Source organism: Bombus impatiens, unplaced genomic scaffold, assembly GCF_000188095.3.
Source record: "Bombus impatiens unplaced genomic scaffold, BIMP_2.2 scf_1283, whole genome shotgun sequence".
Taxonomy (NCBI): Eukaryota; Metazoa; Arthropoda; class Insecta; order Hymenoptera; family Apidae; genus Bombus; species Bombus impatiens.
Genome location: NT_177702.1, coordinates 25205 through 38316, shown reverse-complemented (window position 1 = coordinate 38316; position 13112 = coordinate 25205). Strand labels below are relative to the sequence as shown.

At 33.5% G+C, this 13112-nt stretch overlaps 1 protein-coding gene across 3 annotated transcripts in view; it reads left to right on the top strand.

Moving 5' to 3' along the window:
• Positions 1–13112, top strand: part of LOC100740680 (ubiquitin carboxyl-terminal hydrolase 16) — a 43352-nt gene that overhangs the window by 13065 nt on the left and 17175 nt on the right. For all 3 annotated transcript variants that reach the window (XM_033323886.1, XM_003493732.4, XM_012392144.3), the window contains exon 7: positions 1177–1398. In XM_033323886.1, coding sequence (XP_033179777.1) covers positions 1177–1398 — 222 coding nt within the window. The remainder of the gene's footprint in view (positions 1–1176; positions 1399–13112) is intronic.

The following is a 13112-nucleotide window of genomic DNA, read 5'->3' as shown; positions in this document are numbered from 1 at the left end:
ATGTTTATACAAAACTATCTAGGAGACGAAAATATACACACAAGTAGAATTTTATTATATTATTACACGCATGAAGATTTCTATCATACTTGTGCAGTATGACAGTTTCAGAAAAACTTCGTACTTTCGTTGGTACCACCTGAGCTATTTTTTTTGCAGAGCTCCAAATTTTTCTAAATTTTTGAACTATCAAACTTCCGTTATAAGTTTATTTCCTTCAAACATGCTTGTTAAATCTGATTAAAGCCTCCTCTTTACAATGTCTTCCTGGAAGTAGTTGGTATATTATTTTTTGTCACCATTTTTTTATCGGTGTAATTTGAGTCATGAAAAAAATTTATCAATGATTGCACTATCAATTATACACACCTTTTGAGAAAAAATCTAATCTCGAAAATCTATTTTCCCGCATCGCTTTTGTAAGTAAAAATTTTAGGAATTGTAGGTGTCAGACCACCGTTAGTAGCGTTTATAAATATGTACATATGATCGTAACAAAAATTAATGTAAATTAGTATACACAGTACAGTCAAATGTTTGTATGTATTCTCGACGAATCTTCAACGTCTATTTATTCCAAAATGAAGTTTATGAAAAAATGTCACTAAATTTTCAACTTATTTTTTTATGTAAATTCATTCCCTTTAATATTACACCAGCAATTGAGATGATCTGAGAAATTTTTAAAGACATAATTATATCTTAGATTAGACAATGTATGCATGTAAATTATAGAATAATTATTAAAAATATAAGAGCTCCAGATAAACAGATTTGAAAACAGATTTAATTGTAATCATAAAATTATAAGTATAATTATAAGAAAGGCACATAATGTTTTTGCAAGTACTGAAACATTCCTTTCTTTAATGAATAAGTGTTTCGTCATTTGTTATATTTCTATAAAGTACTAATATCGCAAATTATGTTCCATTTAAAATTAAGTAAGATTTTCTCGATATGTTTTTTATATCGTTAAGAGCAAGCAGCTTATTCAAATGGTACTATGTATAATTTTGTAATAATTGTCAATTGGATTAAGTCCTTTTTATATTACAAGATGTGCATTATAATATTTATACATTTAGTGATATTATATGCTTATAGTAATATTATGCCATAAATAACTTGCCATTACATAAATTATTTAAATATTATTAACAAAATATTTTTTAGCCACCAATAGAGGGTATTTTAGAAGGTTGGGGCAGTTTTACCTCAATTTTATGCAAAACACTTACAGAAATGCAAAATACTGATGAACGTCAATCTTATCGTCCATCAGAGTTGTTAAACTCGTTTAAAAAGAAAACAACGCAATGTATGGATGGAGGGCAACATGATTCGCATGAACTTCTCAGACATCTTCTAGAAATAGTACGAAATGAAGATCTCAGGGTGAGTATATATTTATTTTATTTCATTTTATATATAGTAATGTTTTCAGCAGTGAATTATTTTAAGAACGGAATAAGAGAAAAAGAATTAAAAGTATTAAAATTGTGTTAAAAAATATTATTACATGAAAAAATAATATTGTTACGAATTCTTTATTCATTCTTAAATATTATTACAGTAATGCAATGAAATTCTTCATTAAGAAATAGATGAAATAGACATTGTTACGAATTCTTTATTCATTTTTAAATATTATTACAGTAATGCAATGAAATAGATTCTTCATTAAGATTTTCAATTTTCTTGTAAATACTGTGCTATTTTTTTGTATAGCGCACCCTAAGAGGTATTTTTGCAATGTTGTAGAAGTCAATATTTGATAGTTATAATACACTGAAGAATAACATGGTATCTTATTTATGATATTATCATATTTTTCGGAATCATCATGTGACATTGTTAAACAACCAACGAAATTATTTAAAATTATAATTAAGATAACTAGATAGTTAATTTGCAACTCTCGTCACTACGGATCGAACGCTATCTCTTACGTGGGCCACACTCTCTTGACAACGCTAGTGTCACGTAGAAGACATAAAGTCACGAAAATAATAGATCGCCCGTGATCTCCTCGTGTCGCAGTTCGAACGTTTCACAAATAAGGTGAAGAAATTGAATTTTGTATATGGTAATAGAATTTATTATGAAGATCCAACAGAGTGACGGTTCAAAATGTTACAACAGACTGATTCAAAATGTTACAACAGACTGAGACTTCAGTCCCTCTGGAGGGGTTGTCATCTGGTGTATCTCAGAGGCGGCTATTCCGTTACTATTTGGTTATTATTTCGATGGCTGTGTAGATAAATGGACGTTAGATTTGCTTTGCTCCGTTGAAGTGTATGGCTCTGGTGGGTCGCCTGATTTGAATGATCCCGTTATCTTCATTTTCGGTAATGTTTTGGAAGGTGACCGTCCCATGGGCTGATGGATGAATTTTTGATGCATATTGTTTACGTGAGCGCTTTGGTAGGCTTACGGTAGGGATTTGATACATACATTTTTAGGAAGTAATCGATGTAGACATTTGAAAAGTTTACATTTGTACATTTTTCGTAGGAATAATAATATAATGGTTTTCCGTTTGTAAAGATACGAACGTCAATTCTTCCAGCTTGGAGACAGCAGTCGGGCAAGTTTTGACGGTTTGTTGGTTATTAATTAATTCTATTCTACGTTCAGGTGAATTGATTCTATTGAGTTGAGTTCTTTTACAAATGTGGATGATTAACGTTCGTTTACAATATTTGTTTAAGTAGTGGCTATCGACGAAGGTGTATTGTTCTGAGTTGGTTAGTATTAAGTCAGTTTCTACTACGGGTGCGATAAATACTTGAAAGGTATCGGATAAATTTGTGTTATTTTCCATTCATTGTTTTCCTGATATGATAGTATTGATAATTTTGTCGATATGTTCTAAGAAAACGTTAGCATAATTTAGTGGTCTTACTACTAGATTGCTTTAGATGTATTCGAGGGCTAAAATTATCCATGTTATGGTCTCCTTCCTGAAAAATAAGGCTTTAATCTTTTACCGTGGATTCTTTGCGTTTGGCCATTGGAATATCCAATAAGATAAGTGGGTGGATGGGATGAGAGGATTTCTGCCGGTCCTAGCCATTCGTGGTCTAGTTTGTTGGTTTTGTGATCGTTATGTACCCATACTTTATCTTTTACTTGGAATATCGTTTGTGTTTTGATAATTTTTCGAATTTGATGTAGATTAGCGTTATGTAGATTTTTCCGGAGGTTAAATAATTGATCTTTAGTTAGGGTGGGGTTGTTTGATATTGAGAATGGCATGTTAGCTTGTCTTCCAAATGTTAATTCAAATGGGATATGTCCGGTCGTTTCCGTGTACTGAAGTATTATATCCCATGCATATTAGTTTTAAATTTTCGTCCCAATCGTTTTGTCGGTCGGTTGTACAAGTTCGAATAAGATCTTTTACTACAGCATGTGTTCGTTCGAGAGATCCGTTAGATTGCGGGTGGAAAGAAGTAATTTTTATGTGTCGAATTTTGAAAGCCTTTGCAATTGTATCCATCAGTTTACATATAAAGTTTCGTCCCATGTTCGTGAGGATACTTTTCGGTGCGGAAAATATGTACACATAGTGATCCAAAAGTTCGTTAATGATCGAATTGGCTGTTAGATCTTTTAAAGGTATGAGAACGAGATATTTGTTTAATTGATCTTGGATAGATAGGATAAATTGGTTGCCTTGTTTAGTTTTGGTGAGAGGTCCGAATATATCCATTGCGATTTTATCACTAGGGTTAACGGGTGTGTCAGTTATTATGGGTTGCTCTTTGGTACGGCTTTGCTCCCTGATACGGTTTAATTTTTCTCGTTGGCAGGTTTCGCAGTTCTGTATAAATTCTGTGACGTCTTGCTCTAGGTTTGTCCAGTGATGGTATTCTTGTATTCGTTTCACGGTGCGGTGTATACCTAAGTGTCCTACTATTTCGTTATGATTTTCGCGTAGTATCGTTTGTTTTTGTTCGTTATCGTAGTGTACTGGCGGATCTTGTCCAAATATTAGTTTAATTAGAGAATCTGGCTGTTAGATACCTTAGCACGAGTTGAATGTTTACCTTTTCTAATGTGCTGAAGCTATTGTCTTTTATTCCTATATGCAAGTGTCCAGTTTGATGTTTAATAAAATGTTTAGTTAATTGATGCAACCAATGCTGTTCGTTAAAGTCTCCTAGTTCGGTCTTTGTAATTTGTTTAAAGTGTGGTTTGTTAGGTTTTTGAGTTATTGGAGCTGGGGTGATATATTGGTTTTCCAGTCGATATATTCGTCATAATAGTTCAGGTTTTTTAGATCGGATTGGATTTCTTCATTGGTGATAGGATACAATCTGGATAGAGCGTGTGCAACTGTATTTTCTTTTCCTTTTTTGTATTCAATTTCATAATCGTACTCCTCGAGTCTGAAGCGCCATCGCATGAGTCTCGATGAGGGATCCTTAACATTTTTTAACCACTTTAAAACTTGATGATCACTTTGAATCTTAAATTTTCTACCAAGTAGGTATTGCCTTAGTCTTTTGATTGGCCATACTATTGCTAGTAACTCTTTGTCGGTTGTGGAATAGTTTTTCTCAGGCGGGTTCAAGGTTCGGGATATGTAAGTATTGCTCTTAATCCTTCGTTACTTGCGTCTGTTATTAATGTAAATGTTTTTTTAAGTCTGGATATTGTCGTACAGGAGCTTCACAGAGTTTTTGTTTCAGTGTGTCAAATGCAAGCTATTGTTTATCAATTCAGTGGAATGGAGTATTTCTCTTTGTGAGATCTGTCGGTGGTTTCGCGATTTTAAAAAATTTGCTTATAAATTTTCTGTAGTACACAACAAGTCCTAAGAATGATTTTATGTGAGTCGCGGTTTTTGGTATTTTAAAATCTTTCACGGCCTGAATCTTTTAGGGTCGGGTTTTACTCCTTCTTTTATAGTAATAAAATAATGTCCTAGATATTCTAATTCTAGTTTCACAAATTCACATTTGTCCGGTTGTATCTTTAATCTTAAATTTTGTAATCTGTCTAATACAATGGCTAGATTTCGGTTGTGCTCTTGGATGGTGCTTCCGAATATTATGATATCGTCTAAGTATATGAAACAGATATTTCTTACTAATCATCATAAGGGCTATACATCATGCGTTGGAACCGATGCGTTTTTGAGGCCAAAAGACATACGATTATAGTAGAAATGACCTTGTGGAGTTGAAAATTTTTTGGATTTTTGTTCCATAGGTATCCGGTGAAATCCTGACGAGAGGTCTAGAACTGAGAAAAATTTAGCTTTGCTTAGTGATAGAGTATTTCGTCCGAATTTGGCAAAGGATACGCGTCTTGATCTGTTTGCTCGTTTAATTTTCTCCATATTTAATTTTCTCCATATTTGTTTACCTGATACATCTAATTTCTTTGGAACTACCCAAATTGGTGTGTTATATGGACTATCCGATGGTTCTATGATACGTTTGCTTAGCATGTCATTGATTTGAGTCTCAATTTCTTTTTTATGACATTCGGACAGTCAATAAGATTTGATGTTTATAGGTTTGTCTGTCTTGAGTGTGATTGTATGTTCGGTTAAGTTAGTGCATGGTAGTGAGTCTGTTTCCATGTTAAAAACGTCTAGGTAATCGATAAGGAATTTCTCAAGGGGTTCTCGAAGTTCTGGATCAATATGTTTGGTACGTATTATTTATGCAAATTTATTAATTTGTCTTAGCTTATGGGGTTTTCTATTTCGTTTATAATATGACAGATTTGCTTACCAGTGTTGATAAAGCATTTTGTTGTGGGCTTTCCTTCGATGTATTGGGTTGAAGTTAAAGTTTCACCTGGTCCTATCTTGTTATCGGTGTTCTGGAATGGTAGTATAATCTCGTCCAAGGTTAGTTTATCGTTAGTAACGTTGTATTGGTACTTTGTAAGGAATGGGAGTCCAGTTATTCTATCTTCTATTAGGGGAAAGTTGTCAGGGACTACGTGAAATTGGTGATTCTTCTTGAGCATGTTTAGATTACAAATTTTGTCGGTGGTGTGTTTGTCATTTTCCATTAGAAAAGTCTTTAGGCTAGAGGTTTGAACGTTCTCCTTTATTAGGTTTATTCCTGCTGCGGTATCAATGAGAAATCTGACATTCGACAACGCAATTCGCACTCTCTGACTTCTCAACTAACACTCTGACTGTTAATTCATCTTTCTCCCTTAGCATTCCTTTGTCTTTTTTTTCTTAGCCCCACCAAGCACGTGTTCCGCAACCGCTCGTGACCAGGGTCACGCAGTCCTTTTCCGCGAAACTATTCGATTGAAGGATCGACGATACATTGTTGGGCCTATCGGCACTTCGGCTTTCTCGCGACATTATTTATAGTTCGCCCGGTATCTCTTAGGCCTTTCGTCCACGATACTACAATAGCGTTGAGCAATTTATTATCATTTCTGTTACATCCTGTTTATCTTCCTTTATATGTTTGTTTGAATATACATTCAGCTATATCATAATTCTTAGTAATGACCTTGAAAGATTCCTTCTGCCGCATTTTTCATTAGGGCTATGCATAGCTCTTTTCGGTTTAATCAGGTTTATAACTGCCTTCAGCTCTGCTCACATATCTAGCTTTAAGGTTTCAAAAAATACTTTCCACTTTGTTTCTTTGCTTTTCATAATGAATAGTGTTGTAAGTTATAGTTTATGACATTGTATTCTTTGGTTCTAGTCCATTGGAACTTTCTTCTATAATATAACAATATTTGCCTTCTTTCTAACCTTTGTTAAAAATATCTAATTATCTTCCAACACTACTATATGTATTAGAGAAAAAGATATTTGGCAATCACCTGAAGACTCTGTAGTATAATGATTGATGATATGCAAGATGCTAGGTAACCGGTGATACAACCTGGAAGGCGATGTTTTACATAAAAAAAGACCAAAATGTAGAATGCAATTTTTTTTTCATATAAGGTTTTGTTGTCGAGAAAATTAACTTCGACAATTTGTCAAATACATGTATAAGTACTGGGTCAAGTCTCGACGGATTTTATACTGTTATCTTTATTCGTAAACATTGTTGATATGTCTATACGATCTATTACCTATTATCTAAACTATTACATATTACCTATTACATAAAAATGTTTATCTCACAGATATGTTTTTAATTTAAAAATTATTGAAATTAATCCTTTTTGTAGTAGAAATTAATTTAAAAAGTTTCTGTAAAGAAATATTTTAAAATAAATTAATTTTTTAATGAATTCTCGAAAACAAAGCATTATGTGAAAAAATTTTATTCTATATTTCCGTCTTACTTTTTTTTATGTGAAATCAGTCCATTTTCGGTTTGATTATTGAATTAGTTACCTGATACCTTGTGTAACCTTCAGATCTTAAAAGTGGATATTCTGTATCGATGTCACGTTCCATACGTTGAAACCTGCATCAGTATCAGGTTTGCTCACCAATTAGAACAATACATATACTGATTCATATATCTATGTGAGCTGCAACCGATGTCAATATATCAACATCAAACAAAATCAAACAAAATCATCCATTTGTTTCTATCCATTGTAAACATCGGTATATAGAGCTGTGCAGGCCGACCTGAGTGTCTTGATCCTCAGCTTCAGGGCGGGTCGAAAGTTGGAAAAAGTTAGGACAGGATACGGCGAATTTTGGTGTACCCGTATCGCTCGGGACTCTGAAACTAAATTTTGGATATTAGTCATAGATTTATTGTATGTGTCAGTATGAGCAGGTAGTCTTTAGGTAACTTCGTGTCAGCTCTGTCAGGATAACTTGAGACACGGCAGCCCGAGATCCATCTATTTTAAGAAGAGGCAAGAAAGAAATGATGATAACAATATGAATAAATACTATATTTAAAATTTTGAAGAAAAATTAGTTCTCCCGGATTTCGATGATTCTTGAATATGTTATAGAAATCAACATTTTGAACAATTTTTCCCATATATATAATCGTTGATTTCGCTTAGTTTCTGCAATATCGCAAAAAGCTGCAAATACTACAACAATGTGTTTCTACCCATAGTTGCGGTCGTTTATCTCCTATTTATAACCGCGGGTCGGGCGAACTTAAGGACTCGTGCACAATGTGCATATGCGAGGCTGTAAGAAACGTCTGTTATAACTTATATTTAATTCAATTAAAAGTGAATATCTTTAAGGCATTGAGTTTAGGTTTGGAGTAGATTTTTCAATTCGGCTACCGCGTGGCTGGCAAAGCCTGCGCGAGATAGTAGCAAATTAATTGTGAAAGTAATAGGCGAATGAATAATTGAGATATTATTTTATGAAAAGAATAATTGTTCTTATTTTACGGAAACATTACTGGCCGCCTCATGGCAGGCGAATTGAGGACCCAAACCCAAATCCAATATATTAATGATATTCACTTTTAATTGAGTTATAACAGATATTTTTTGCAGTTTCATGTATGCACGTTTTACACGAGGCCTTTATTTAGCTCCCTCGTCCTTTGTTTACAAACAGAAGACAAGCGGCTGTCGGTGTGGCTCGCTTTCTCAGCGACCGTCTTCTCCTTATTGTGATGTCACATTTAAAGCCTTTATGCGACTAGCAAACCGTTCTGTGTTTTCGTCCAATTATACTTCTAAAATAGCCCATAGATGGTGAGCAACACTTGACTGTAATAATAAGTATGCATGTTACACTCTTGCCTTTTTCATATGTTTTCGCGAGCGCGAGTTCCAAGCTAAGTGGATAAGTCTGTATATAGGTCAATGACTGATATCTGAATCGAATTTCAGGATTCCGAAACTTTCGGTATCCATTTGGTGCTGCGCAGTATTATAGAGGGCTTAAAAGATATATTTTAAACAAATAATTTCAAACGGATCAAACATACACACAGACACGGGATCTGCTTTTGATATCGGAACAATAGAACATCGGAATAGTCTGGTCCGACTAATCGGGTGCTTTTTCCTTGGGATCTCTCGCGGAATAATTGTCTTGTATAAAGTATCAATGCTCAATGCTTGTTTGATAGTTTGTAAAGATACTGATACTAATACCAGACAGTGTCTTTATCTCAATGCGACACACGATTTTCCATCAATTTACAGTCATTTATAAAAAAAAAACAACGATTGGTAGCGAATCAAAAGAATCATATTTTTTAAAGGGATCTTATTTATTTTTTTAATTGTGTTGTAGAAAATATTAAGGTAAAAAGCATATTATACAGCATTTCCATTTTCACAATATCAAGATTGTAATGGTGAAAATGGTGAAGAACTTAGTACAATTTATAAGTTACGTCTATTTATCATTGACTAATTTACTGAAATTAATTTTTTTGAATTCAGTTGAGTCAGATATGTTGAATTCTACTTGTTAATATATAGTTCTAATTTCAATTTATAATATCAAATGCTTAAAATACCCTACACTTCGATTTATTCTTTTATTCGAATTAGTTATATTCGAACTGTTTTTAATAACACGACCTTATTTTATTATTAAATATGTATCTGTAACCGCCAAAAAAGTAATTTTCTTGTATGACTTTATTCAATATACCAATTACATCTCTCTCCCCCTTCCTTTTTCTTTCAATGACTAGATATTAATATAGAAACGTGATATCTTATCAATATACAAGTTTCTGTAGTATGATCGTAATTCAGAATTGAAATTTGGTTGCCTTGTCTATCTGAAGACGTAAATGTTATCGATGTGTATTTTGTAATTATGTTTACTTTCTTTTAGCATATGTGTGAGACAATAATTTTCTTAACTTCTTTACAATGGAGCCATATTCGTCGACATAACATTAAAACTTTTTAACTTACTACAATCCATTTTACTATGACTTACTTTTAACTGACTATAATCCATCATTTCAGAAGTATAGTACAAGTCGGTAATTATTGATAAATAACGACTGTCGCTATTTTAAATTTCAATGATCTTTTTTAATGTGTTGTAGATATCAACATTTGGAACAACTGTTTTCTTTGCGTGTTTCCGATGAAATTTTAGTTTTTGAGATATTTACAGAAAACTGTCGGTACTACTACAGTGAATTCTGCCCATATGTGTGTATTTATGATATTTATGACACAATCGCCTCTTGGCAATCTGTGTATATCCGTTAACCATTCATCTCTTTATATTTATAGCATATTTTTTTTCAAATCTAAATAATCACTCATAACTTCCCCTGTAAGGCTGCAAGAAACGTCTTCGGAAATCTGTTTCGACAATAGCCCGATTTTGACAGTCGAATAACTAAATTCTGATATCATGGCTAAAATGTTTCCAATTTGCAAATAATAGCAATATAATGTTACTGGTAGTTATGTTATTATTTATTACTCAAACCTATGGGTGACCGTCCTCTGTGGCTAAATTTGTAAGATTAATCCAAACCTGACCAAGAACATTAATGATAATAATTTTTAATATCCCATTGTGCACGGGGCTGTAATCCGAAAGATCCATGGAATAATCAAGCTCGTCAATCCTTCGTTCATATTGTTACGACGGTGTATGAGATTGTTATTTGTCGCACTAAAGATGTTCCCGGAAGCGAGATATATCGTTTGTTCGAACCGATAGTAGTTTCGGCAATGACCGCGAATATTGAAAAGAGAGCGTTCGCTTCTCGACTTTTGAGAGGAGTGCGGATGTGTGAACTTGTGTTGTAATATAGAAATGTGTATAATTGTTTATGGAGTTCATTACTGTATCTTTATCAAAGTTATACAAAAAGTCTGTAAATATATAATGTGTAAAAGCTAAGTTTGCCTTAGCTTTTTAAGTTCGGCCGCGAGGCAATCGGCAACCAATTCTAACGCACACGTTGCTAGAGATGCACAATTAAGTATAGGTAGAATTCACTGTAGTGGTACCGACGGATTTTTGCGAATATTTCAAGAACTAAGATGAAGTGGCAGTTACGTGTATAGAAAAAAGAGTAATTGTTTACGAAGAAGCTCACTTCGTCGATTTCAATGATTTTTGAATATGCTGCGGAAATCAACATCTGAAACAATATTTTCCTATACATATAACCACCGCTCAGCCATAGTTTCCGACATTTTTGACATTTTTACTTTGATGTGTATTAGATGCCGCTTAGGCTTGGGTTAGACTAGTTTACGGACATGATTGTATTACATGCTCTGACTGCGATGAGTTTATAATCTCACGTTTCAATCTGTAAACATAGGGAGAGAGAAGATAAGATTTTTAGTTGTATATAATAAAAAATTTAACCTACGCTTAACCCAATATAGGTCATCAAACTTTTTGGCACGAATTTGCCATAAATTGATTGAAATAAGATCAGAACTTATTTAATTTCTAGCAAGTATGATTTGTATTGATTTAGGCTTGGATACGTTAAACTACTTTTCGTGAGATGGCCGGCCAACAATAACTGCAATAATGAATTTAAGGACTGTCCTACTAAAAATCGTTTTTTAAATTCTACAAAATCATCGCGGGTCAAGTATGTAAATGTGATGCAGAAGAAAGTTTGTCATTTACTGAATGCTCTCGAATAGCTAAGCTTGATTACATTTTTTCTCATCTCCTTGTGTTTAAATATTGAAATGTGAGATATATAAACCCATAGTGGTCAGGGCATATAATATAATCATGTCCGTAGATAAGTTTAACTCAAATCTAAGCGGCATCCAACGTACATCAAAGTAAAAAATGTTAAAAATATTTTCATAAATATCCTGGAAACTAAGGCCAAGCAGGGATTATATGTATAGGAAAAAGTTGTTCATAATATTGATTTCAACAACATATTAAAAAATCATCGAAATCGGAGAGTCCCTCGGATTCATGTGCCTGATAACATTAAAAAATCATCGAATCTAGGATAGTGACAGATTTACATATAATTACTAATAAGTTTCTCAAATTTGATTCAACATGTCAACCAAGTTATTATATACAACAACGATAAATACAATGAAAGTCAAGGTAATCATCGATATCTTACCCATCTCATAGATTTCGATAATTTTTGGATATGTTATAGAAATAAATATTTTGAACAACTTCTTCCTATACATATAACCGCCGCTCGGTCTTTGCGAGATATTCGCAAAAAGATGTCGGTAAATATAGGCAAAATTCTTTCTGCCTATAATTGTGCATGCGTGACAACGTATTTTTTTTTCTTCGTATGGTTTGTCAACTACTTTGCGGTGGTTGAATTTAGAAAGCTAATGTAAACCTTTTTTTTTTTTTTTTATTTAAAATTTCACATTCACAATTTGTCCAATTTGGACATTTGGTAGAATTTTTTATCTGTTTGATTATCATGTGAGTGGCTACCCCCAATGGGGTACCATCTTCGTGTTTGTTAAGATATATCCTTTGTGAGATCTGCTGGGTGTTTCCTTTTTAGTCTTGTTTCTATGGTTGTGTTGAACGTTTCCGCTGCCGGTTCGGGTGCGTTGCTATTCTTTCTCTGTACCTTCTTGCGAATCTGCTAATCTCTTCCTTGATCGTTAGGTATTCCAAGGTCTTTCCGTATGTCCTCGTTTCTAACGTACCATGGGGCGTTTACAATTGATCTAAGAATTTTAGCTTGGATTGTCTCTATGTTGCTTATATGGCTCATTGCTGCTGTTCCCCAAAGTGGTATTCCGTACGTCCAAATTGGTTTTATGATCGTTTTGTATATTTTTAGTTTGTTTTCTATGCTTAGTTTGGATTTTCGACTTGTTAACCAATACATTTGTCTCCTTGCTAATTGCATTTTGTCTATTATAGATTTAATATGCTGTTTCCATGTGAATCGTGTATCTAAGTGGAGTCCTAGCTATTTGACTTACATTGTTTGTATTATGTGCGTGCCGTTCAGTATAATGTTTGGAGGTATCTGTTTTCGCAGTGTGAATGTAATGTGGTTGCATTTATCGGGGTTTGCTTTAATTTGTTTAACTTGAAGCCACTTTTCTATTTTTGTGATATGTTCTTGTAGTGATGTGACTGCTGTTGCAGGGTCAATGTGTCGTCTGCGAATGTCAGTATCTTGCTATTAGTAGTTGTTGGTATGTTGTAGTGGTTGGTATGTTCAGAGTATGTGTCTTTAATTTTTACTACGACG